This window comes from Schistocerca gregaria, chromosome 1 (genome assembly GCF_023897955.1).
Source record: "Schistocerca gregaria isolate iqSchGreg1 chromosome 1, iqSchGreg1.2, whole genome shotgun sequence".
Lineage (NCBI taxonomy): Eukaryota > Metazoa > Arthropoda > Insecta > Orthoptera > Acrididae > Schistocerca > Schistocerca gregaria.
In genome coordinates, this window is record NC_064920.1 from 635,749,508 (window position 1) to 635,775,022 (window position 25,515).

At 37.1% G+C, this 25,515-nt stretch overlaps 1 protein-coding gene across 2 annotated transcripts in view; it reads left to right on the plus strand.

Annotated features, from left to right (window-relative positions):
- The first annotated feature begins 372 nt into the window (after positions 1-372).
- Positions 373-25,515, plus strand: part of LOC126360305 (polycomb group protein Pc-like) — a 69,085-nt gene continuing 43,942 nt past the window's right edge. The window contains exons 1-5 of one of the 2 annotated variants that reach the window (XM_050007698.1): positions 439-753; positions 842-910; positions 1,558-1,601; positions 1,780-1,903; positions 21,670-21,886. In XM_050007698.1, the coding sequence (XP_049863655.1) occupies positions 845-910; positions 1,558-1,601; positions 1,780-1,903; positions 21,670-21,886 (451 nt within the window). In that variant the 5' untranslated portion in view covers positions 439-753; positions 842-844. Of the gene's footprint in view, positions 911-1,557; positions 1,602-1,779; positions 1,904-21,669; positions 21,887-25,515 lie in introns of both variants that reach the window. The other variant, XM_050007699.1, reaches the window with a different exon arrangement.

Genomic DNA, 25,515 nt, shown 5'->3' on the forward strand with positions numbered 1-25,515 from the left:
CTAAGAATTATTTAAAATGATACAATACGTGTGGTTCTACAGAGGCTTTTCTTTGATCGCTACAATTATTTGAAAGCCATAGAATAGCACTTGTTGCTTTTAAAAAAATTACGTTGCGGTGAAAAAATGTTAAATTTGTTACATTGTAAATCAAAGATACTTGTAATTACGGTGCCTTCCCCATTCTATATAAGTATGTGATGGTAATCTGTAACCATATCGTAGATTTTATAGTTAAAATAACAATACCATCTTCAATACTCCGCGAGTAGAAGAGTAAAAAGACTAGTTTGATAGGTAGATAGGTAACTGATTAATTAATTTCATATTCCATAAATGACGTGGGTTGTCACCTTTGGCAGTTTCATGTGACCCTAGGTTTCTGTCGCCAGTTCCTGTATGTGTTATCTGTATGTCCGATATTCTAATAGCAGTAACTTTGGTTTACCTGAAATCGTTGAATGGAGGAGGTGTTGCGCAAGTGTGGGAACATTGTTGTATTGTGTATTGACATACAACTGGTGATGTGTGTTTCTATGTTTCTTGTAATATAGTAATTTCTTGTCTCTCTTGTGTGTCAACGCAGACGGTTGGTTTTGCCGGTGGAAAGTGTTTTATAATATTGTTTAACAGTGTTGTGAAACATTCAAACAACTGTAAGAAAATGTGAAGTTGATAATATCTGTGTGGTTTGTTAGTTAACTACAGTTACAACTAGCTTACAAACACCTTGACTGTCGGAACAGCCAGCTGGTACTTGCTTTTGTTTGTATTTACAAAATGCAGCGTTTCGATACTTGATGCTGTTCATAACAGCGTGTTCTTTTGTGATTACGTGCAGCGAATGGAATTACCAATGGGTGATCGCGTGTATGCAGCTGAGAGGATTATGAGGAAGAGGCTGAGGAAGGTATGTTGTACCCTCCAATTTTTGGCTGTAGTAATGTCACTCTGTTGCCGACAATCCGTAGTGTAGAATTTGAGCTACGGGGAAAGCCGTCCCGTAATAAATGAACACAGTTAAAATACCAGAAGTATTTGAATCATTCACTGTCTTTTGTGCCATGGTTTATTAAACACATTCTAGAAATGTCTCTTAAAATGTGTTGGTGGTATTAATGAACGTAGGATTCACTTTGTTGTCACTTTTATTCAGACCGATTAAGCGAATATTTTCCTACAGGAATTTAATAGCTTTTTTTTTATTTTAAAGAAGAGTCCTGGAACTATAATCATGGTTATGTGTAGCCATAAATTTGTGTGGTTAGCTTCGCTAAAGTGATGTAAAATGTGGCCTGGAGGGTGGCATTTGATTTTGCTGTACTTTGACGGATGGGAGAATGCTTTATCCATAAACTCGAAATATTAGTAGGACTATAATGATGAAGTACAAAGCCAAAATTAAAATGTTTCCTATTGAAGTGTGTGTAACACACTGCCTGAAAACTTGTTTTATGCGTATTAGAAATTGCTACAGATCTTTTTGCAGTTTCCCAGTTGTGATTTATGCTTTGCTTCTGTTTCGTAAACTTGTGTAATAATGTATTTTTTTTTCAGGGTCGTGTTGAATATTTCGTTAAGTGGAAAGGATGGAGTCAAAGGTTAGCATATGTGATAATTACTTATGTACTATTAAATACTGAGCAACAATAAAATTTGTTCCATTCATACCTACTACATTAATTGAATTTATCCTGTAGATGTAGTTTTTTGATTATGCCATATGGATTGTTCTGTAAAATTCTGTGTGTGATGTAAATAAAATACTCTATTATTCAGACACAGCACATGGGAGCCAGAAGAGAATATTCTCGACAGACGTCTTATTGAAATATTTGAACAGAGTCAGAGAGCAGATGCAGCTGCTAGACGGCCAGGTCGCAGAAGAGACATGCGATACCAAGTAAGTTTGAAATTTGATTAACCGGTCTTTCCAGGTTAGGCATGTGTAATGTTCTTCTGACAAAAGTGTAATATGTTACAACACTTGATAGTATTGTTAATTCATTACTTTTTGTTTCCCATAATTGGTGCAAAATATTATCGATGGGGTAGGAAACAGGAACTATTAAATTAGGAGTGTCGAAAGTTGAAATTTCGAAATTGCTGGAAGATTAGCATTTCATAATATGCACCAAAATACTCATCTGAGACTTGCCAAACAATGGAAACTTCTGGTAGGAATATCGACAATGTAGGAAAAGATAGATTGCTATTCACAGTAAAGAAGATTCATTAAGTTACAGACAAGCACAAGTAAGAGACACTTACACGAATCTTTCAGCCAGAGCCTTCATCAGAAAAGGGGAAAGGTACACCTTTCATACAAGCAAGCACACCTCATGTACACATAACCGCCAACTCCAACAGCTCTTGTCACCAGATCACTGTGCGGGACAGTGTCAGGTGCTTTCATAAAGTCTAGGAAGAGGGCGTCAACCGGAGCACTGGAGCTCTAATTGAGTTTCACAAGATCTCTGTTTGCAGAATCAACATTAATTTTTATAGAGGAGATGTTCGTTCTCCAGAAATGTTATAATGCTTGAGTGTGAAACATTCCTCAATTCAACAGCAGATTGACATCACAGTATAGGCATATAATTATATGTAGCTGTCCCTATGACTCTAATTGAAAATGGGAATGGCCTGCACTTTTTTCCTCTCGCTACGTACCCTTTGTTTCCCCAGCGACCTATGATAAGCTGCTGCTAGTAGGAGAGCAAGTACTGTAGCATAATCTCTGTAGAATCTTAACGATATCTCAAGTGGTCCTTGCCTTTTCACTACTATATCCAGCTGCTGAAATATGCCACCTCACATGGTGTTGGCTATGCTGCAGTTGTGAAATTGCAATAGCTGCCACCGCCTGCATCCTCAACTAATATTTCCAAAGCATGTTTCGTCAATGTGCATTACAATTAGAGTATATATAAGTCATTGATAATACAAGAAACTGTGAGTTAAGTAATTTTCAACTGAAGTTAAATGACAGTGTTTACGAGAAGTTGCTCCGAATTGTTACTGTAATTGCTACGTTCTCGACAAACATGCAAAAGGCACAGAACTTGAAGGGGTATATCTGATTCCTTCCTAAATCATTCACCCAAAACAAAAATTTCTGGGAACTCAGGGTTCCTGTTCATTAAGCAGTTCTTGTTCCTTTGTAACTATCACATAATTATGTTGTTGTTGTGCAGAATTATGGGCTCTACTGTTCGTTTTATTGTATGGTGCTTGTTTGCATAACCATCTTTATACCTACATTTATGTTTATACAGCATTTTGCACATGATGGACACAGTTTTTGGAGCTATTGCACTGGCAGAGCATGTAATCCTTAGGACGAGGGCAGAGCAACAACGAAGATAAAAAGCCTGACATTGGATTTGAAGCTGGTTGGGGGGGAAGCGAGAAAGACAGGGGAATGTACTCTCTATTAATGAAGGTATTGAGCCCTGGAAATCCAGTGGAATTTTGGAAGTTTGTAAAAATCAACATGATTGTTTTGACAAAATGCTGTCGATGGTACAGGATGAAATTCACTCAAGTGCCGCAGTAATGTAGGACCAATTTTACCTAGTCAGAAATAAGAATTAAACCATTTGTTTATTCATTTTTCATCGTTCTATCTTGCCGACACTGCTGGTTTCTCTTTCCTATCATGCTGATATAAAACAAAAGATGCTGTGACATCAAATGAGAACTTTCGTTATTAAGGCATGACATATGCAAAACAAACAGCACACATTTAAAGATACATGAATATTTACACAGAAAAAATGACTGCCAATGTGCCTTCTTGTGATACGATGAGGTGTGAGGATCGGGATTACAGAAACGTCCAATTCCACCCGTCTGATTTGACCCATGACGTCGCCAATGTGGTGGAAATGACTATTCTCAATGTCTCCAATATGGCGCCTATGATGTCATTACACAAACGACAACAAACACGAAAATACATACAGAACCAACAAACACATCTCTCTCCAAAAATATAATCAAACTAACAGGATCAGTGGGGGAAAGTGGGGGTTTTTGGGTGGGGACAAACTAAATATAAATGCATACGGACACACACCATGATCCCAAACCACACAAAATGACATAAAAACACCACAAAATTCTGCTATACTTATATCATCGACAGGAATTGATCACTTCCCTTCACTATGTAGCTCAACCACAATTGTTGATACCGCCAATTAAGAAACCGATGACTCCAAAAATTATAATCACACCACAACTATAGGTACCACAAAACCAACACCTAAACAAACAGAACTTGGAATCGGACACTTCCCTTGACCTACGTTAGTCAACAGCAGCTCACAATACCAAAACATAGCTACGTCACATTGGAATCGGACACTGCCCTTGACCTATATAGGTCAACAGTAACTCACAACACCATAAAACACATAACTACGACGACACATTGGAATCGAATATTTCTCTTGATCTATATAGGTCAACAACAGCTCACGATATCAATACCAAAACATCAACCACCAACACATGCAGTAAATAACACCGACCCAACAACACACGCAAACCCCACCAAACATCATAATATGTGAACAATAGATAAAAAACAATTACTTACCATAAAAAAGTTCTGGCGCTACGCACTTACCTCCAGCTCGCACATTCTGCTTGCATAAGCCGCATTTCGCTATCTCCATCACAAGCTCAAAAGGTTGCAGAAATTTAATGACAGACAACATGTCATCCCCCATTTCAGCCCATAGACGTACACTATTAATCGTAGAAGTCATATCCATACCTAACAAAAGAAGCAAAAAAATGAATAAACGACTTACCGCATGACAAACAGCAAACCAATAACATCAAACGACACCACAATAACGTAAACGCGGGTCGACAGAAGCACCCGATCCCACACGTTGGCTTTGACCCGTGACATACAGGTGTTGTTGCGTGTGACGTCATGACGGCTCGGAATTTGGTTTTGCGAGTATGGCGTGTTTGTAGATGTCGTCGTGTTGTTGTTTGTTGTGCTCTGTGGTGGTATGTTCAGGGTCTTCGTTTGGTGTAATGGGCTCAGTTTGCTTTTCCTCATTATCCAGAATTGTTCGAGTGTTGGCTGTGTTTGTGGTGGAATTCGTTTCAGTGAGTTAATGATTTTGTGTGAAGGTTAATTTAGTGTTGTTCACTGTACATCGCATGGTAATTTTAGTAAAATTAACAGTGCGCATGTCAAGGGAAGTGTTCGATCCCTATGTGTGGCTGTGTATGTTGATATTGGTATCGGGAGATGTTTTTGAGCTATATAGGCAAAGGGAAGTGTTTGATCCTAATTTATGGGATCGGGAGCTGCTGTTGAGCTATATAGGTCAAGGGGAGTGTCCGATTCCAGATGATATTGTGTTTAGTGGTATTTGGGGAGTTTTGTGATGTCCGTTTTTTTCATCGTTTTGTTTGGTTTTGTATCGGGGTGGGTGTCTAAATTTGTTTATATTTAGTTTGCCCCCACCCAAAAACACCCAATTTAGTGTGCTTGTCCTGTTAGTGTCATTATGCTTTTTGTGGAAATTGTGTGTGTGTTTGTTTTTTGATGTATTTTCAATCTCATAATGTGTACGTACCGACTTTATATGCGCCATATTGGAATCGTGGTTTATGGTGTTTCCGCCATATTTGTGACGTCATGGGTCAAAGCAGACGGGCGAGATTGGACGCTTCCGTATTTCCCGTAAACACAACGGAAACTTAATTCTTAACTCACTGGCACTAATTTCTATTCTTCTGTAGCAGTCTTGACCGATGAATGCGCACTTCAAGCACCGACACGAAAATGAACCCAATACACCACATAACACGCGGACCATACACACCCCACCTGAGGACACCACCAACCACAACAAGACGACATCTACAAACACAACACACTTATGACATCACACAACGGAACACCCTTATGCCACCTGTCAAAGCCGACAGGTGGGATCGGACATCTCCGTTGACCTGTGAGGATCATATAAACGCTTCTCCTCTCTATGTGCGTGGCTAAGAACGTTTAATGCTTGTTTGGTCCATTTCATTTTTAGAATACAAAGCAATTAGCGCAAATAATGTTTTTCACAAACAGCTTGTATAAATGAAACTCTCCCAGAAAAAAAAATTGCATTTGTTTAAGTATTGCATCTATGAAAATTTACTCACTGAACAATATGCAAAAACTCTAATATGAAAACATGTGACTTTTTCTTTTAATAGCTTCAAGCCAGGGATGCCAACAATAATAACAGTATCATATTGTATTAATGGTCCTGTTGCCTACAAAGGAGCTTATGCACAAGAAATTGTACAAGTCAAGCTATAAGTATACAACCAAGTCTGCGTACGATTAGTCGGTAGGAACTGCTCCAGTTCTTGGACAGACCTCGAATACCATACCTTTCAAGCTTTGATAGCAGAATTTTATAATCTACCATGTGAACAGTTTTTGACAAGTCAATAAATACTCCTATTGATTCCTCTTTCTGTCTATCACGTTTAGGATGGAATTGATGCACTCATAAATAGCTGTTGTTGTTGACTGCTTATTTTTGAATCCATGTTGTTCATTACATAGGATGTCGTTTTTATTTATAAATTTCATGAGTTTGTCATACATAAATTTTTCTTATACTTTAGAGATGCAGGAGGAAATTGTGATGGGTCTGTAGTTATTTACATTATCTTTATCATCCTTTTTATATGCTGGAATAACTTCTGCTGTTTAATACATCAGGGAAAATGCTTGCCAGAAGTGAGCAGTCACGTAAGTTTGGTGTGCACTTGTTTGATATTGTTGCAGGTATACCATCAGTGCCCCCAGAGTTGGAATTTTTTAGTCCTTTTATTGCTTCAGCTACTTCATCTTGTGAAACAGAACTGATGTTCATTGATACTTTTCATGCACGTATTTTATATTCGTTTGCCTGGGTGCCTGTGTTTAAGTTCGATTGTAACATATTATCAGCAAAACGTGTATATAGAATTGTTAAATGAGTTGGCTACTTCTTAGAGGTGTGTTACTTTTTGATTTTTTTTGTAATAGTTTTATATTTTTGCAGCATTCTCTGTATTCTCCAGATCCTTTTTTTTTGTAACTTTCCACATAGCCTTTGATTTATTTGCTGAATTGCAAATGTTTTCATCTTTATGCATTATTTTTGCTGTTTTTTTCCTTAATATGTTGGGGTATTTTCTTATAGTATGCATGTACTTCAGGTGAGGAATTTTTTGGGTTACCTACTTCATGAAGTAGCCTTTTCTTCTGGCATGAAACCATTATTCCCCTTGTGATCCAGCTGTTTCTTCTAAATGGATTAATGTGTCAATGAAGGTGTTGAATTTTTCATTTATATCATTCATTTTGTACACTTCTGACCATTCTTTTTTCCGTAATAAGCTGTTGAAGTAGTTTACATTAGACTGATTATAACTTCTACATGAGGTTCTTAAAGACATTTTGTTATTAATACTGCCTTTTACTTTTATGCTTAATATTTGAGCAAGATGGTCACCAAAATCTGCATTGAAAAATTTTAGTGAAGTGTTGTGTAAACTCTTCTTGACTAGAAATTGATCTAGAGCTGTTTGGTAAGTTTCTGTTACTCGGGTAGCAGGTTTTACTTCAGCCTTTAAAATATAGGATGTTGCAAGGTTCAAAAGGGTCTCTCTATTTCCACTATTTGTGAGGAAATTAATATTGAAGTCACCACAGATTATCAACTCACAACCCATTTTATTTACTTTATTTACCAATTACTGTTCTGTTTAAGAAAAGTTCAAAATTTCCAGATGGAGTTTGGTAAACTGTAGCAATAACCAGGTTGAACTGAATAATGTTTATAGCTGCAATTTCATAATTCTTTTTGACATTTGTTCTAGTTAAGTCACATATGATTTAAAAAAAATACATTTTCCTTTGTGTAGATTGCCACCCCACCTTGTTTGCTGTTTTCCCTGCAGTAATAAGAAGCCAAAATGAATTTGTTTATTTTGCGTACTCTGGATTAAGCCAGTGCTCAGAAATGCAGAACATTGAGATATTTTTAAGTTCATCTGTTAACAGTATGTTAATTTCATCGGTCTTATTACGCAGGGATTGCACATTATGATGATAAAATTTTAGATTGGGCGTATTCACTATTTGATAATTGGGAGTCCTATTTTCTAGTTAATTTTGTTTTCTTCACTGGTGTTGGAAGGATGTACAGGAAGCTGAGATTGTTTTATTTCTGAAAAATCTTTCTTTAATATAGAATGTTCCATTCCTTAAAAGTCTTTCTTTAATTATTTCACCAATACGATCATAACCCAACCTTTTCCCTTCATAGTTCAAATGCATTCCATGCTTTATGTACGTTGCACTTAGGATATTGTGAACACAGTTTCCTTATTTTAAAGTGTGTTTTCCAAATTTCTTTGTTTACGCATGAACTGTAAATTAGATCGTGCCCATGAGGCAGTGTCGCAACTACTGTGTCTCTGCATTTTGTTAGCTTGTAAAAAATTCTGCAGCATTTTGGAGCAAACCTCTGCTTCATTTTTTTTTTTTGCCACATTGTTTGATCCTATTATACAGACGAGTCATTTTCCAACATTAATTTTGTCAGAGAGTTAGTGTCTACAACATTTTTACATCCCGCTACTGGTTTCATGACACTACACACTGCTGTGTTGCGGTTTTTCTCGCGGAACATGCTGGATGGATTTCCGCCATGACTGTCTGTTAGTAATAGTACATTACTCTTTTCCCCTTATGATCTGTGTTTGTTGTTGACATTTTTTGCAAAAACCTCATTCATTTTCAGCTCACTGATTTTTACAACTTTATAATCATTTGGAGTGTCATCACAGTCACTTGTTTGCAAAACATGATATTTGTTTTTATCGGAAAATGTAACAGTTTTAGCAGAGTTTGTTGTTCTTTTTGCAATTGGAAAACTATCTCTATACAACATTTTTATCCACTCAGACAATTAATTACTTTTGACTTTCTTCAGTCGGTGTTGGCTTCAATTGTAGATCCAGATTTTCTTTCTTGAGTGAGTCAATATTGCTTCTAAGTACTGACTATGAATTGTAACCTGCAGTTCATTCTTTTAGTATTGTTATTTCAGTTCTCCCTTTTTAACCGCACAACTATAACTATTTCTCAAGTTAGAATTACACGCTTCTACACTCATGGCCTTCTTGGGCACCTAGTTGAAAACAGTAACAAGCACAATGTGCACTTTGAGTATCACCTTGTGTGTGTGTGTGTGTGTGTGTGTGTGTGTGTGTGTGTGTGTGTGTGTGTGTGCACATGCACTCACAGCTGTTGAGAACTGCTGTGTGTTTCTGCACACAGATATGTGTTGCTAATTCTCTTAGTTCCACCTGGTTTACTGTCAGGTGGTCATTGCACTAGGCTAGTAGACCAGTATTGTTTGTGGCAGACTGTCTTTAGATTCTGTTGCGTATTAGGTCTATGTCGGTGTACTAAGTATGAGTGTATTGAAGGTTGCAGTACTGCACTGCTTCCCCCTCCCAATTGACCAGCTATGATCACGTATCAACCTCAATTCCTGTTCTTTCCATGTTGTTTTCTATTTTTCCAGTATTCCCTCATCTTCTCTCCATGTTGTCTTTTTCCTTTCTTCTGTACATCCCTTTGTTTATCTATTTACTTATTGTTAATGATAGATTTGGTAGCAGATAAGTGTGTAGTATAGCCTGGTTTCTATATTATGTGGGAAGATTATGCTTTGGTTGTGATTTGGTGAAGGGAACAAATGTGTTACGTCAAAACCTATTTCTTTTTTATTTATATAGTTTTAAATGAAGGCAGTGGTTAAATTTGATTTGTAGCATACTTATTTATTTTATTAAATTTGGTTGGAAGGTGCAAATCTTATTACAAACATTGTGCATGAGGTCTGTTTAAAAAAATTCCAGAACATTTGTAATATTGCACTATTGGTGTGTTAGAGCAAAAGGTAGTTGGCATCCTGGGCACATGCATGTGTTTAATGTGTGACTTCCAGAAGTTTCATTGTTGTGTGTCTGATACTCATTGTTCAGTACTGTGATGAATAGAATGCTGTCTCACCCAGTTACTAATTCGAGATGGCAGAGTTAGAGGAGCAACACATCTGCATTAAATTTTGTGTGAAATTCACGAAAACTTTTATGTTATGGAGACACACCAAGTGATGCAGGAAGCCTACATTGGTGAGTGCTTAAGCTGTACCTGATGTTACGTATAGTTCACATGGTTTAAAAATTGCCAGATAGAAGTTAAAGGTGACCCTCATTCAGAATGCCCTTCGGAGTCTACCGGCGACACTCGTCCAGAACACCAATGAAATTGTGCTTGCCAATTGAAAACTGACTGTCCGAGAGATTGCAGAAGTATGTAACATTTCAGTTGGATCATGTCATGAAATCCTGACACAGCATCTTGGATTGCATCGTACTGTCGCCAAGTTCGCCCCACAGCTCATAAGTCAAACCATAAAGACCTTCGCCTTAATATCTGTTTAGCGCATTTGGAATGTGCACATCAGAACAAGATGTTCCTTAAGAGAATCGTAACTGGTGATGAGATGTGAATTTACAGTCATGATGTTGAGACCAAGGCTCAATCTTCACATTGGGCCAGGAAAGGTTCTCCAAGACAAGCTACAGTGATCACGATGTTGTCGTCATAGTCACAATGAATTCTAAAGCTAATCAATCCATTAGAAAGACTAGGTGAGTTTTTATGCTGGCCAAGAACAGATAAGCAGTTGTTAGCATCCTACTTAGACAAGGAATGGACATCATACAGTTTCAATGTGAGGGATGTAGAGGAATTATGGGCGAAGCCATAACTGATGGTAAATCACACTCCGGAGAAGTGTGTGCCAAGTAGGTGGATTAAAGAAATAAAAGACCAACTGTTGTTTAATAACAAAATTGGGAAAATGTTAAGGAATGAGAGGTTATTGAACTTGAAATACAATAAAGAAAACAGAAATGTTGACACACAAAAGTTAGTAAAAATTCGTCTGTCTGTAAAAAATATTGTAGCAGGCAACAACAGGAGAACTGGCCACACACACACACACACACACACACACACACACACACACACACACACACACACACACACACACACCATTGTGTGAATGGAAAATACGTATCCCTGGCATTGAAAAGCAGCTGGAAGAGTAAGAAAACAATAAGCCTACATGTAGATATGGAATCCCAGTTCAGTTTTATAAGGAGTGCTCTTAGGCATGGGCCTCACTTTACCTCACAGTTATCAGGAATTTGTTGCCCAGTACAGAGTCAAAAACTGTAGCTGATCGCTGTTTATGAGTATATAAAAGAATGCATCTGCAAAATTATAGACCAATATCCTTAAAATAGGTTTACTTGAGAATCTTTCCGATATGGAAACTTCTGTCCACAAATCATTACAAATCTATAAAGCACCGCCAGTGTGAAACTCAGCTGCCCTTTTCTTAAACAATGTTCTGTGAACCATAGATGAATGACAGTAGGCAGATTCCATATGCCTATATTTCTGGAAAGCAGTTGACATAGTGCTACACTGTTATCAACGGTGAGAGCATACAGAATATGCTCGCAGATGGGTGAGTGGCTCAAGGGCTTTTTAAGTAGTAGAACCCATTACAGTGTCTGTAAGGTCAGCATTCAGCGGAGACAAAGGTATTTTCAATAGTGCCCCAAAGGGTGTGATATAAATGCTCTTGTTCACGATATACTTCAATGATCTGACAGGCAAAGTGACAATATTTGTTGACTGTTTGCTGGAGACAGTGTTGTGTTAGGGAAAGTGTTGTTTTTGAGTGATTCTTGGAGGATACTGGATGACTTTGACAGAATTTTTATTCAGCGTGGTGTATGACAGCTTGCTATAAGTGTAGAAAAACGTAAATTAATTCAGTTGAGTAGGAGAAACAATCTTGTAGTGCGTGAATACAGTGTTTGTGGTGTACTTCTTAACACAATCACACCAATAAAATAACCAGATGTAACATTATGAAGCTACGTGAAATGGATAGAGGACATAAGTCAGTTGAAGGGAAGTCTAATGGTTGACTTTGGTTTATGAGGAAAATTTTAGGAAAGTGTAATTCATTTATAAAGGAGACTATACCGAACACTTGCGTGAGCCAATCTCGAGTACTTCTCAAGTGTTGGGATCTATGTAAGGTCAGATTAAATGAAGACATCGAAACAGTTAAGAAACATACTGCTAGATTTGCTACTGATTAACATGCAAGTGCTATGAACTCAAATGAGAATCCCTGGAGATAAGAAACATTCTTGTCATGAATCACTATCAAGAACGTTTAGTGAACTGGCAATTTGCTATAGACTGCAATCCTTGTGACACCAGCGTACACCTTGTGGAAGGATCGTGAAGACAAGCTCATGCAGAAGCATATAGACTACCTTTTTCCCATACTCCATTTGCAAGTAGAAAAAAATGACTTGCAGTGGGAGGCACCTTTTTCCATACACCGTATGGTGGCCTGCAGAGTGTATATGTACAAGGTAGCCAAAGGTTCTGGAAATCAGGGAATTTCAAACCCATCAGGGAAATTTGACAAATAAAAGAAAAACCTGGAATAATCGTATTTTTGTCTCAGTAGATGAAATAGTTTGTTTACTGAGGTGTCGTGCATCGTTGCTGGCTGTGTGCAGCTGAGTATGTGCACCACTTCCGTACTCCCTCGTTACAACTGCTTATCCCCTTCCTACCACTCCTCTCAGCTTTCAGTCATTGTTTGCCACCAGTTCTTGTCAAGAGCCTAGCAGATGCTGACGAGAGGCATGAGGAGTGCTTTGTTTGGATCTGATTCTCAGAGATTGTAGACACAATGGCCTTAGACAGTGGTCAAGTGTGCATGAGTTGTCTCTGAGTGATTGTGTGAATGTCTGTGTGTACTCTTATTTTCTAACAAAGGTTGTGGCTGAAAATTCAGTTGTGAGAGTGTGATTGTCTTTTCTATGTGCCTGTCTGTGGCTCAGCAATCATCTTTATGGTGAGTTGCTACCTGTCCTCATTATTATTGACTCTCAGTGTATTTGAACAAGTTATCTATTGCATGGATTGATCACCACAGCCTCATTTCATCGACATGCTGTCTGTGACTCGTGACTAACAGGCCACGTGAGTGGATTTCCACGGTGGGCCAAAACCGCAGGTCATTTCTGCAGGTATCTGTAATCGATTGGGCCTTCTGATCTGAAGTTATTCGGTTCTCACTAATGTGTAGGCCTGCCCATCGGATCTAGTCTCACCAATATGCCCACAGGCTGGGTCTGTTTGTGTATGGCATAATGCAGCGGATTTTCATGGTTTATGCATGGACCCAGGACTGCGGTGCTCCTTAGCAGCCCACAGGCCATGGGTTCTCAACTTCAGCAATTGTGACTGTCTCACCACGAATGTGTTACTTGTTTTAATACACTTCGGCACTTCAGAAGTAGTGTATATGTTAGAAAGTATGGATGATAAGAAGAAGAAAGTTGCGTCAGTTGCTGGCAGTTTCTACACTATGTACTCATATATTTCTCAAAAGAAAAATCGCTCAATGCCTGTAAAATAATAGATACAAAACAGTGGGTAATAACCGACAATAATGGACATAGAAGAACCAACATTTTATTGGTGGTCACCTACAGTGTTGGTTTACACAATTCTTCTCCACCTTATGCACTACTTTTAAGGTGCCTTCTTTTTTCTGGAGTTATTTCTCAAATCAGTGAAGATATTTAAATCTTGTCTCATGACTCCAAGGAAATGCTGATTTTTGTCACCAAACATGTTTTGTTTTATTGAAATAAAATAACATCAGTGCTCTTAATGAAACACACACACACCATTTGGCTTGCTTTCTCCATCTAAAAAAGTTCACACAGAATTATGTTAGTACTTCAGATTTATTTCTTGTCCCGTAGCTGCAAAGACAGATTGTCAACTTACATCTTTACTTACCCATGAGATCTCAAAATTTTCCGGGGAAAAATCTCTAAACTTGTCTGGAAATGAGAGAAATGTCAGGGATTTCACTTACAGGATATTTGTGGCAACCCTGATTTTGACGTATAAGTACAAGGATGTCTTATTCTGCTGGGTCACAAGGATAGGGAAGGGGGATTGTCCCCAGAGACTGAAGCCTGAGAGCACACAATCAATGATAAGCTAGTTTAATTTTTATATAAACATGGGCAAAAGACCCATTTTGAGTGACAGTCATCTGAAGACGTATAGTTGGGCCTACCTTTAAGTAATTCTGAAGCTTAAATACAATGAAAGAGCTTATTCAGGAGTAAAAATAATAAAAATTACCTTGATCTACATCTACATGGATACTCTGCAATCACATTTAAGTGCCTGGCAGAGGTTTCAACGAACCACCTGCAAAATTCTCTATTATTCTAATCTCGTATAGCGCGTGGAAAGAACGAACACCTGTGTTTTTCCGTACGATCTCTGATTTCTCTTATTTTATCACGGTAATCGTTTCTTCGTGTGTAGGTTGACATCAACAAAACATTTTTGGATTCAGAGGAGAAAGTTGGTGATTGAAATTTCATGAAAAGATTCCGTCACAATGAAAAACGCCTTTCTTTTAATGATGTCCAGCCCAAATCCTGTATCATTTCAGTGACACTCTCTCCCATATTTTGCAATAATACCAAACGTGCTGTCCTTGTTGGAACTTTTTTTGATGTACTCCCTCAGTCCAATCTGGTAGGGATCCCACACTGCGCAATAATATTCTAATTTTAATTGATTGTAGTTTGCCTTGAGAACTACTGCCCTCCACCTCAGGCGACAATGAGACCATAGTGAAAAAGCTTAAAAGTTTTCTATGTTTCCTAGATTCCTGCTGAAATTACCACATATGATGTTTTCATGTCTATCATTCATTATAGCTTTTAAACAAAGACTCAAGTTTACATTTAAACTGTTCTGAAGCTCTATCAACAAAAATGAATGTGTTTGTGTCATAATGGTATTTTAGTTTATTAAGTAGAAATAGGTATTTTAACAATAGTCTTAAGAAAAACTGTCATGTGCCCCAGTAATGAAACATCACCATTCTTGGATGTATTATCCATAAACTATCAGTTATATCAGTATACAATTTGATTTAGCAGAGCAAATGTCCATCCTGTCTACATTTGTATCATTGTTTTCTATAGGATGTAACATTCTACACTTAAGTTCAAAGAGTACTCATTTTGCGACAGCCACAACTGTATCAGTCCATTCTGTAAAATGGAGAAACTGCATAACAGTTGCCAAATCAACAGTCTTTTATTGCATACACTTTTAAGTTCTGTGTCAAAACAGTAAAAGGGGGACCTAGAAAAATCCTGAAAAATCAGCATCACAACTGGATACCAGAGTTTCCAGAATCATAAAACAAATAAGATGGAATAAAGTCAGCAAAAGAAAACTTATTGTATGATATTACTTACATAAACTCCATAAAAAACCATTCCCCTGTGCTGCTGGATTAGGAACACTAACAAGAGAACTGTGTAATAGTAAATACTTGCTACTCCTGAGCATTGAGGGCATACACAACCCATAACGCAGGCATGGTATGAAACAGATATGTAATTGATAAACTATTTAAACTGGAAAAGCGAGAAGCTACATTAGAAAGGAGACAGAACCATACAATCTCATGAGGGAAGAGAACATGTATATCCGAAAAGAAGGAAAAATATCACTTTACATGCACACTGTAAATTGCCTGAATAACACCATAATTAACTTTTTTTAAAAATATGTGTTAATGTGTTCATTAATGGGAGCGGGGTTTTTTTCTTTTTAAGATTTCAATTTCTTCTGGAACATTAGGTATCTGACTTGTCTTATGTACTGCACAGAAAGGTCATATAATCTGTTTTCTCTTCCTTTACTTACTGCATCTTGCCTGTTTTATGATTATTGTTGTTATTTAATGTTTATCACCTGACATTACAATGTTGTCTCATTGACTGTTAGCTATGATTCATTTAGGATTCTGAAAATGAGGATTGTTCTACTTTATCTGGAAGAATGGAATTTTACCCACTGTCACCTGTGCCAGGTAAACATATGCCCATGGGGTTATTTGAACATGACAAGTGGAGTGGCCCTTTTTTGTAGGGCATTGGCAACAATGAGCTATAACTGAAGAGTGAAGTCTGGGTAGCAGAAATAGATGTGGAGTAGAAATGATGAAAGGATACGAAAAGAAATTCCGTTGGGGCTATGCAAGAAATATTAAGAGGCTCGTCCACAAAGTATGTTCCATTTCTATTTTTATCCATGGCATCACTACAATCGCAGTTACTCTGAGTCAAGGAGAAGACATGTACGCCATTTTCAGATTGCTGCTGCTGACGTGTGCTTTGTTGTGCTTCTTTGTAATGTCAACCGTAATCAAAGATGCCGCCGCGCGTCTCAATTTCTTAATGGTCTTGCAGTAACCATGTGCATTGATTGTTTGGCCTCGTGGTAAGAAATCAATCAGCAAAATGCCTTTTCTGTTCCAAAAAATGGTGCACATGACTTTCCGAGGTGTCAAGATTTGCTTAGGCTTAACCTTCGTTGGGATTGAAGTGTGCCTCCATTCCATTTATTGCCATTTTGTTTCAGGGGTGTCATACGATACCCAAGTTTTATCCCCCATGACTATCCGAGAAAGAAAACCATCACCTTCTTCATTGTAGTAGTTCAAAAACTGAAGTGCACTGCCCATCCATTCTTTTTTTGTGTTGTTCAGTAAGAATTGTGGGTCCCCAGCGTGAGCCAAGTTTTCGAAATTTCAGTTTTTCAGTAACAATTTCATGAATTAGTGATTGTGAGATTTGTGGAACTTCGATAGCAAGGGCACTAAGTGTAAACTTACGGTTGTGCGTAATCTTCTCTTCAGTTGCATGTTCTTACATTTCTACGGAATCCAAACTGATCTTCCCAAGGTCTGCTTCTACCAGTTTTTCAATTCATCTGTAAAGAATTCGTGTCTGTGTTTTGCAACCGTGATATATTAAACTGATAGTAATTTTCACATCTGACGGCACCTGCTTGCTTTGGAATTGGAATTATTAGATTCTTCTGGAAGTCTGAGGGCATTTCTTCTATCTCATACATATTGCTCTCCAGATGAAAGAGCTTTGTCGTGACTGGCTCTCCCAAGGCTGTCAGTAGTTCTAATGGAAATTTGTCTATGTCCAAGACCTCATTTCGACTCAGGTCTTTCAGTGCTCTGTCGAATTCTTCACACAGTATCATATCTCCTATCTCAACTTCATCTACGTCCTCTTCCATTTCCATAATATTGCCCTCGAGTACACTGCCCTTGTGTAGATCCTCTGTATACACCTTCCACCTTTGTGCTTTTTCTTCTTTGCTTAGGACTGGTTTTCCAGCTGAGCTCTTAATATTTATACAGGTGGTCCTCTTTTCTCCAAAGGTCTCTCTAATTTCCCTGTAGGTAGTATCTATCTTACCCCTAGTGAGATAAGCCTCTACATCCTTACATTTGTCCTGTAGCCATTCCCACTTAGCCATTTTGCACTTCCTGTTGATCTCTTTTTTTGAGACGTTTATATTCCTTTCTATCTGCTTCATTTACTGCACTTCTATACTTTCTCCGTTCATCAATTAAATTCAATATCTAACAATGGGAAATCCAGGATGGAATGTAACAGTATTGTTAAATTCAATATCTCTTGTGATACCCAAGGATTTCTACTAGCCCTCGTCTGTTTTACCTACTTGACCCTCTGCTGCCTTCACTATTTCATTTCTCAAAGCTATCCATTCTTCTTCTACTGTATTCCTTTCCCTTGTTCTTATCAGTCGTTCCTTAATGCTCTCTCCGAAACTCTCTAAAACCTCTTATTCTTTCAGTTTATCCAGGTCCCATCTCCTTAAATTCGTAACTTTTGCAGTGTCTTCAGTTTTAAACTACTGTTCAAACCAATAAATTGGGGTCAGAGTCCACATCTGCCGCTGGGAATGTCTTATAATTTAAAACCTGGTTCCTAAATTTCTATCTTACCATTATATAATCAATATGAAGCCTTCCAGTGTCTCCAGATCTCTTCCACATATACAGCCTTCTCTCGTGATTTTTAAACCAAGTGTTAGCAATGATTAAGTTATGCTTTGTACAAATTTCTTCCTACCTTACTCCTTACTATTTTTCCTTCTCTTCCTTTTCCTACTACTGAAGTCCAGTCCCCCATCACTCTTAAATTTTCATCTCCCTTAACTATCTGAATAATTTCTTTTATTTCTTCATACATTTCTTCAATGTCTTCATTATCTGCAGTGCTAGTTGACATATAAACTTGGACTACTGTGGTAGGTATGGGCTCCGTGTATACCTTGGCTACAACAATGCATTTATTACTCAGTTCATAGTAGCTAATACAGCATTCTCATTATGAAACCCACTCCTACATTACATCTGCCACTGAGAGCGGAAATCTTTTCATACATTGTTGATGTTCCAATCTGGTATTTCCATTGTTTGACAAATGAAAATATACTTTTTTATGCTTTTATGGTCTTGTCTGTAGTTAATTACATTTTCTTTTTTTTGTTTAAAATTATTTTTTTATTATATTATGGATTGTCTTTTGGACTGTAAATATGTAATCATACCATGTGTCAGAAAAGTGTTAGTTGGATGTAAAATATTAAATAGCTACAATTTTAATTTTCATCTACGTCCACTATATCTTGTTTCATGCATTCATAGTGGAAATTAATACCTGAGTACAATATACAGGTTAGTAGTGATATTTTGAGTGTTCTGCACATTTGATCCTGTGATGGCTGATAATAGGTTCATTTTAAATTATTCTGTAATAATGCCTCAGTGTAATGCCAAGGCATGCTCTATCAAAGTTTTCTTCAGAAGTTGGAAACATCCGCAGCTGAGAGCAGACATCAATTTTCTGGAAGTTTGTTGAGAGTGAAAGTTCGAAAATATCTTATTCTCTGTGGAAGCTATTGAATTGGGATGTACTGTGCAGCTTAATTTTAATTTTTCAGTCATGTTTGCGGAGTGCATGCTTCAGTTTAATACTTGCATGTATTTAAGAAAGTGACTGCATGACACTATTGTGAAATGCCATCAGGTAAGACTTCAGTTGTAGAGTTCCCAGCATTTTGAAAAATTTCATAGGTAAACTTTGTTATTCAGCATTACTGCTTCAAGGGTACTGTTTATATGTTCTGCAGACAAATGTATCAAGTTATTGTTGTTTTATGGTGTAACATAATGGAAGGGAAAAGCCACCTTAGGTAATGGATATTTTACTTATGTATGAAAAGTAGCTGCACCAGACTTTTCTTTGGTACTGAAAGCCAGTGAATTTGTTATGTGGAACTTCTGTTCGTATTGATACCTTCACTGTATCTTAGATTTATCATGTGCTCATTATGTGTATATGTGATATTACAGTTAAATTTAGTTGAATCCATTTGTAATTAAAATCCATGTGTCTGTTTTGTATTGTCTCTTATAGTAATTAGTTGTAATTTTGCTTTGGCACTTCTTAATTAACATTTCCATCAGAAAATAGTGGGAGACCGTTACAAGAACAAACCAAGGTTTCACTAGTGTGTACCCTTGGAAATACGTAGTAGTTGTATCTGAAAGTGAGGAATTTCAACTGGTGTTCTGTTACTGGAGTAATAAAGGATCTCTGCATAAAATTCTCTGTAATTTTAGTTCATACAAGACTAGTATTTTACCGGCAGTTCAATGTTTGTAAAGTCACAACCAAAGAGTAACTAGCCTGACCAATTCCTTTTTAGTCTGTGACAAATTTATATCAGCTGTCTGTGTGTAACGTCTCCTCCATAAACTTCCCTTAGCTTTTGTGCAACCAATCTTTTTCATTTTTACCTAACCGTCATCCATATGAAGTTTGTTTGAAATATTTACACAGCCACTTTTAGGTCATAAAGGTATGCATAGCATATATGAATTTTGGAATTAGTGGGAAAAATTACATGGGACCAAATCTCTACTCCAGTGTGGGTGTGGAATTGTTTCCATTCAAGAAATTTTTGTATTTTGTGCTACCTCATCAAGAGGCACCTCTCCATAGTAGTGGGAATAGTAATAGGAATTCATAAGTATGTCTGTTAATATTAATTCTTACTGATGCAACTCAGTACACAGAGTTTGCAGTTTTTTAATTGGGAAGTGTGGTACACATAGTCAGCAATCCTCTCCTGATGTAAAGATACGGTATACATTTAAGATATGAGAAGTGGGTTTAGTTCTTAGCCTTGAATGATGATAGTTTACAAAATTTGTTGAGGCCTGTTCCCAGTTAAAGCTGACTATTTGTTTTAGTGGCCAGAAATTTGTTGTGGTGTCGCGTGACACGTAACTATGAAACATCAAAACACTAATAGAAATAAACATTTTACTACACCCGTCATGAGAGTACATTGAAGTCGCTGGCTGGTGTTCTTCAGTGAGCCTCTTTACATTGTAGTAGTTTTCGTGCCCCCCCCCCCCCCACACACACACACACACACTATAATTTGAGCAAGTAACCTCCCTAAATACCAATTACAACATCTCAAGGCATCAATTTGCCTATGGACACTTTGAAATTGTTAGAAATAAGTACGGATAGGCAACTCAAAATTATCCTGACTTGAACTTCATAATTATCATCTATTATTGAGTACCATGTAGATGTAGACTGTAAAATGGAGAGAGAAAGAATTATTGGCCAGTGCTTACCTTAAGAATGGGAAATTTTTAATGCCATTGATGGACATATATATAAGTAAACAAAACCATCCTAGATTACCTCTTTTTTTTGGGGGGGGGGGGGGGAGGTTGCAAAAGATTTAAAAGAAATGGCAGGTCACTCTAGACTGTAATGAGAAGAGCCACCATTTCTGTTTCTCAACTTCTGAAATAGTTTTCTACAGACATTTTTATATTTTTTTCCTTATTTCACATGTTTACTTTGAATTTTTCTTTTGATGTTCATTTTCCAGGAGTATCTTTAGTGCTTTCCTTCATTGTTTACCACCATTGATCACTCACCAGTGTGATTTATACTCCTTTTTGCTCCTTATTCCGTACAGCTACATCACGTTTCTAGTAGATCCCTGCTCCATCTACATATGTCAGTTCAAAAAAAGCATACCCGTCCTTAACGAAACCTAGTTTGGTCTGTTCCTGAAATGATGTCTAACCAGTAGAATCTACTATCCCTCCCTCACACTCCTCAAAAATTTACTGTAAAGGCAGGACATTTCCAGAATACTCTTTGTGTTCACGTTAATTTTTCATTGATGGAACTGTACAGTGAGTGGTCACTTTTACTCCTCCCATTATTTGTATTCCCTGCAGGGCTTCCAAGTTTGCATTAATTTTACCGTGAGTTTATCTTAGTAGCTTATGTTCATTGTTAAAAGAATTTCTGCTGGCACAATGATTTTCTTAACTACCACTATCAATGCAATTTTATATGAAAAGTCCCTGTTATCTCTCATAGAGATTGTGCACTGTGTCGTGCTCTAAATCAGCGACAGAGTTCTTTCTTTGTTCACCATACTGCAACTTTTTGTAGGTGATTTACAGTTCCATTTATTTACAGCTGTTAAATCAAGAACTTGCAACACCTCCAGAAACAACTGCTCCTGACAGCACAGTTACTGCAGCAGCTACTACAGATGCTACGACACTTGACACTGAAATGGGAATGGATGCAGCAGGTGGCCCTGAGCCTGGCAGTGATACAAATCCTGAGCTGGAGGCAGTTCAATTACCTCCTGCTGAAGATAGCACAACCCAGATTACTTCTGATGTCCCAGGTATTAAAAAAGTATTCAGATATGTGTGGAAAAGCAAACTGGGGAGCCACTGTGTGCCATGCAACGTGCAACCATCTGTAATTGCATGAAGAACTTTCCAGTTATAGGCTGTCTTTCACATAATCATCATGTTTTTCCTTAATACATTTCCTTTATTCTTCTCATAGTTAGCCTTCCAGTTTTCCTCTTCCGAAGGATTTTCCAGATCTTGCTTCTATCCACACTGTCATAACCATCTCAGTGCCCTGGACACCATTACTAAATCCCTATAATGTATATAATGTTTCTCTTGGAGCTTGCTTACAGTAAAAATGAGGTTCTCTGTCTACCTTTCTGGTCTAAACCCACATTGTTCCTATCTCAATCTTCCTCCTACTGTCTTCTGTACTCTCTTTTCCTGGATCTTCTCAAATATCTTGGCAGCACGACAAATCATAGCAACTTCCCAATAATTTTGATATAATTTTACCTCTTTCCAATCTTTAGGGCTCCTTCTTTCTTTCATACTTTTCTCATGACCCGATAGAGCAATGCACTCGAACAATGCCAGTAGCTATCACCATTTTCACAGTTGCTTCATCCAGTCCTTCCACTTCTGTCCAGTTTACGTCCATTTTGACATCCTGTGTTTTGCATGTCACTGCATAAAATACAGTTACTTTATTTATTAAACTTAGAAATGCTAAATGAATCATAGTGCACTCTCATAACCTGTTTGAGAATAAATATGAAAAATTCTGCAGCATACGTACCAGATAAAATTAAATTTTCTGCTTTATATATTGTGAAGTTTCAGCTGACTTTGTTTGTAGATTAATGTAATGGGGCATTGTATTGTTACTTGGAAAGTTGTAAACGAATTCCATTTTCTATGATTAAATTTAAGACATATTTTAGATTGTGACTCGCGTATATTTTCCTCTGCTGTGAAGACACTAACTGGAAAGAAACCAAATTCTCGACATTCCATACAATGTCAACAATAATTTGCACTCTTCTGGTATTTGTTGGTCACTGGTATCACTTGTTCAACAACAGGAAGGAGGACTACCATTACACACACACACACACACACACACACACACACACACACACACACACACAGAGAGAGAGAGAGAGAGAGAGAGAGAGAGAGAGAGAGAGAGAGAGAGAGAGAGAGAGGGGGGGGGGGGGGATACACAAAGTCACAATAATCTGAATGTTCACTATCTCTCTGTGTGGATCAGCACAGTGCTTTGTATGGATGTGCACCATAAAGATAATTCTGATTTTGAATGAAGTTGATTGTGATATGGTATGTGTCTGTAATACTTGATCTTGAATTTGCCGAAAGTACATTGATTGATTGCATAAAGAAGTTATTTTGAAACAGTGCAGTATTATGGAACTCCTAAAAAGTTGCAGTTTGAATAATTACGTTTTAAGTAATAATACATATCTCATATTCTTTAAAAGTTTTAATATTTTGGTAAGAATTTTTGTGGTTCCTTCCGTGCCACAATTTTAGTTGTCACTTCATTCTACATACATACTTCAGAGAATAGTTCAAATGAAACCCATATTCGTTTTGCAGTTGGATATTTAAATTTCTGCCAATAACTTATGATCTTAAGCATAATAAATGTTGGATCCAAGGTTAAAAATAACATGGAAAGTATTATGCAACTCAGTTGACACCGAGGTACCATTTGTCTGTAGTCCCAAAGTTTGTGACCCATGGTCCTGTCATTGTAGGCTAATACATGTCTTTTACCTTTCTGTCTGGTAAATGCTCAGTTTAAATTGTTTACTTAAAACAATGATCAGGTTCTCCTTTCTGGAGAGGTCTGTGATAAGTTTTTGTGAATGCAAAGTTGTTCCCTTTTTCAGGATTCATAAGCTATTTAATGTCGCAAGCCAGTGAAAGTTTTGCTATATGCTAGAGAATTGCATAATTGTATCTAGAGATTACAATAGGAACTGCCAAAAAGAAATGATTTCCTTTTGTATTTGGCAATGTTTTTGTTTCCACCTTAAATTTTCAAGGGAAGTCATCAAATATCTAATAGTTGTATACTTTGTTCTTTCTGTGTAAAAGTAAAATCAAGTTATGAATAGTGGAGGCCATTTTTGTTCCTAGTGTTATAAGATTTAATTTTTTTCTTTTTTTTTCCAAATTGTATTTGGTTCTTCATATAAATTTCTTAAGAGAATAAATGTATTGTAAATGTGTTGTTAGCGGTGTCCCTAGTTTTTTAAATGGTCATCTACACGGAGTTTGGGGATGAATGCCAGATATAAGTACATCTTTCCATGTTGTGAATAACTTGTCATATTGTGGAGTTTCCTCAGAAAATTATTCTGTTTGATGATTGTGGGTGGAAGTATGTAACTTACGTAGTCTTCATTGGCAATTAGTAATTCAGAACCTGCTGATGAAGGGATATATTTTAATAGGAGCTAAAAAGTGCCGTTATTGTTTACATAAGCATAATCCAAAAGAGACTGATGTGCATTGGGAAGATGGATCTGTATTGTGCTGTCATTGAAGTATGGCAAATAAAAAAGCCAAACATTTCACAAATCTCTCAACATATGTTTCCTTTGTTATGCTACATCCCTCATCTTTGCTCTATGAATTTATGATCACTGCCACCACAAGCTGGCATTAGTGGCTAGTAGTTTCGTAAATGCATTATGTTACTGAATATGACTTTCAATCAGTGTTGGGCCAAGAACTACATTATAATGAATATGTGACTTATTTTCCAGTTCTGTGAGATGCAAGCCACACACATTTTTGTTTTGATTTCAATGATGCCAGCTTCACCAACAGAGACTTAACAGTTTTATAAGTGATACTGAATGCATTATCAGGCAATAGCATCGAACAACTAGTCTAACAAAGACTTATTTCTTCCTTGGATAAAATCAGAACCAACATTTTCTAGATCGTCACTTATGAGTAGCAGCCACGATTCTGTTATAGTGTCAGCGGTGAGCAGAAACAAAGTGTTAAGTAGAAAGCAAGGAGAGTATTTCTGTTGAACTGATACGGTCTAACATATTTCTTGAAAGATAAACTGAATACATTTAATTCTATTCTGACTTGTGTACATCACAGTTTAGGTAAATACAAACTAAGTAAGTTAATAGAGAGGAGCAAAAAAGAAATATGGTTTAATGTTATCAATTGGAAACTGTCGTGGAAACAGGAGCTGTTACACTCTCACTGTAAAAGAGAATGTGGGAAAACAACCAGAGCAAGAATAGTTGCAACTTTTACTCATATAAGAAAAGCTATTAGAGAACTCAATAACAACTGATAAATAAGAAGATATGGCAGCCAAGGTCATGTGTTGTAATATTTTTATTTTATTTCCTCACTGACTGGTTTCGACAGAGTCAAACTGTCATCTTTGGGTCTACAGTGTATCAGGAGAAAAAAACATTACTGTCTCAATCTCACTATTGTACAACCAGTATACACGTGGGGTAACAATATAACAACACAGCTATCACAATATTTTTTACATACCTTCTAGAAATAATAAAATTCTGTGGATGAATCATACAAACATATCAACAGCACACTGCACTTACAAAACAAAAGTGCCACATTGGCTTGTCAGATACATGAAACAAGAGTA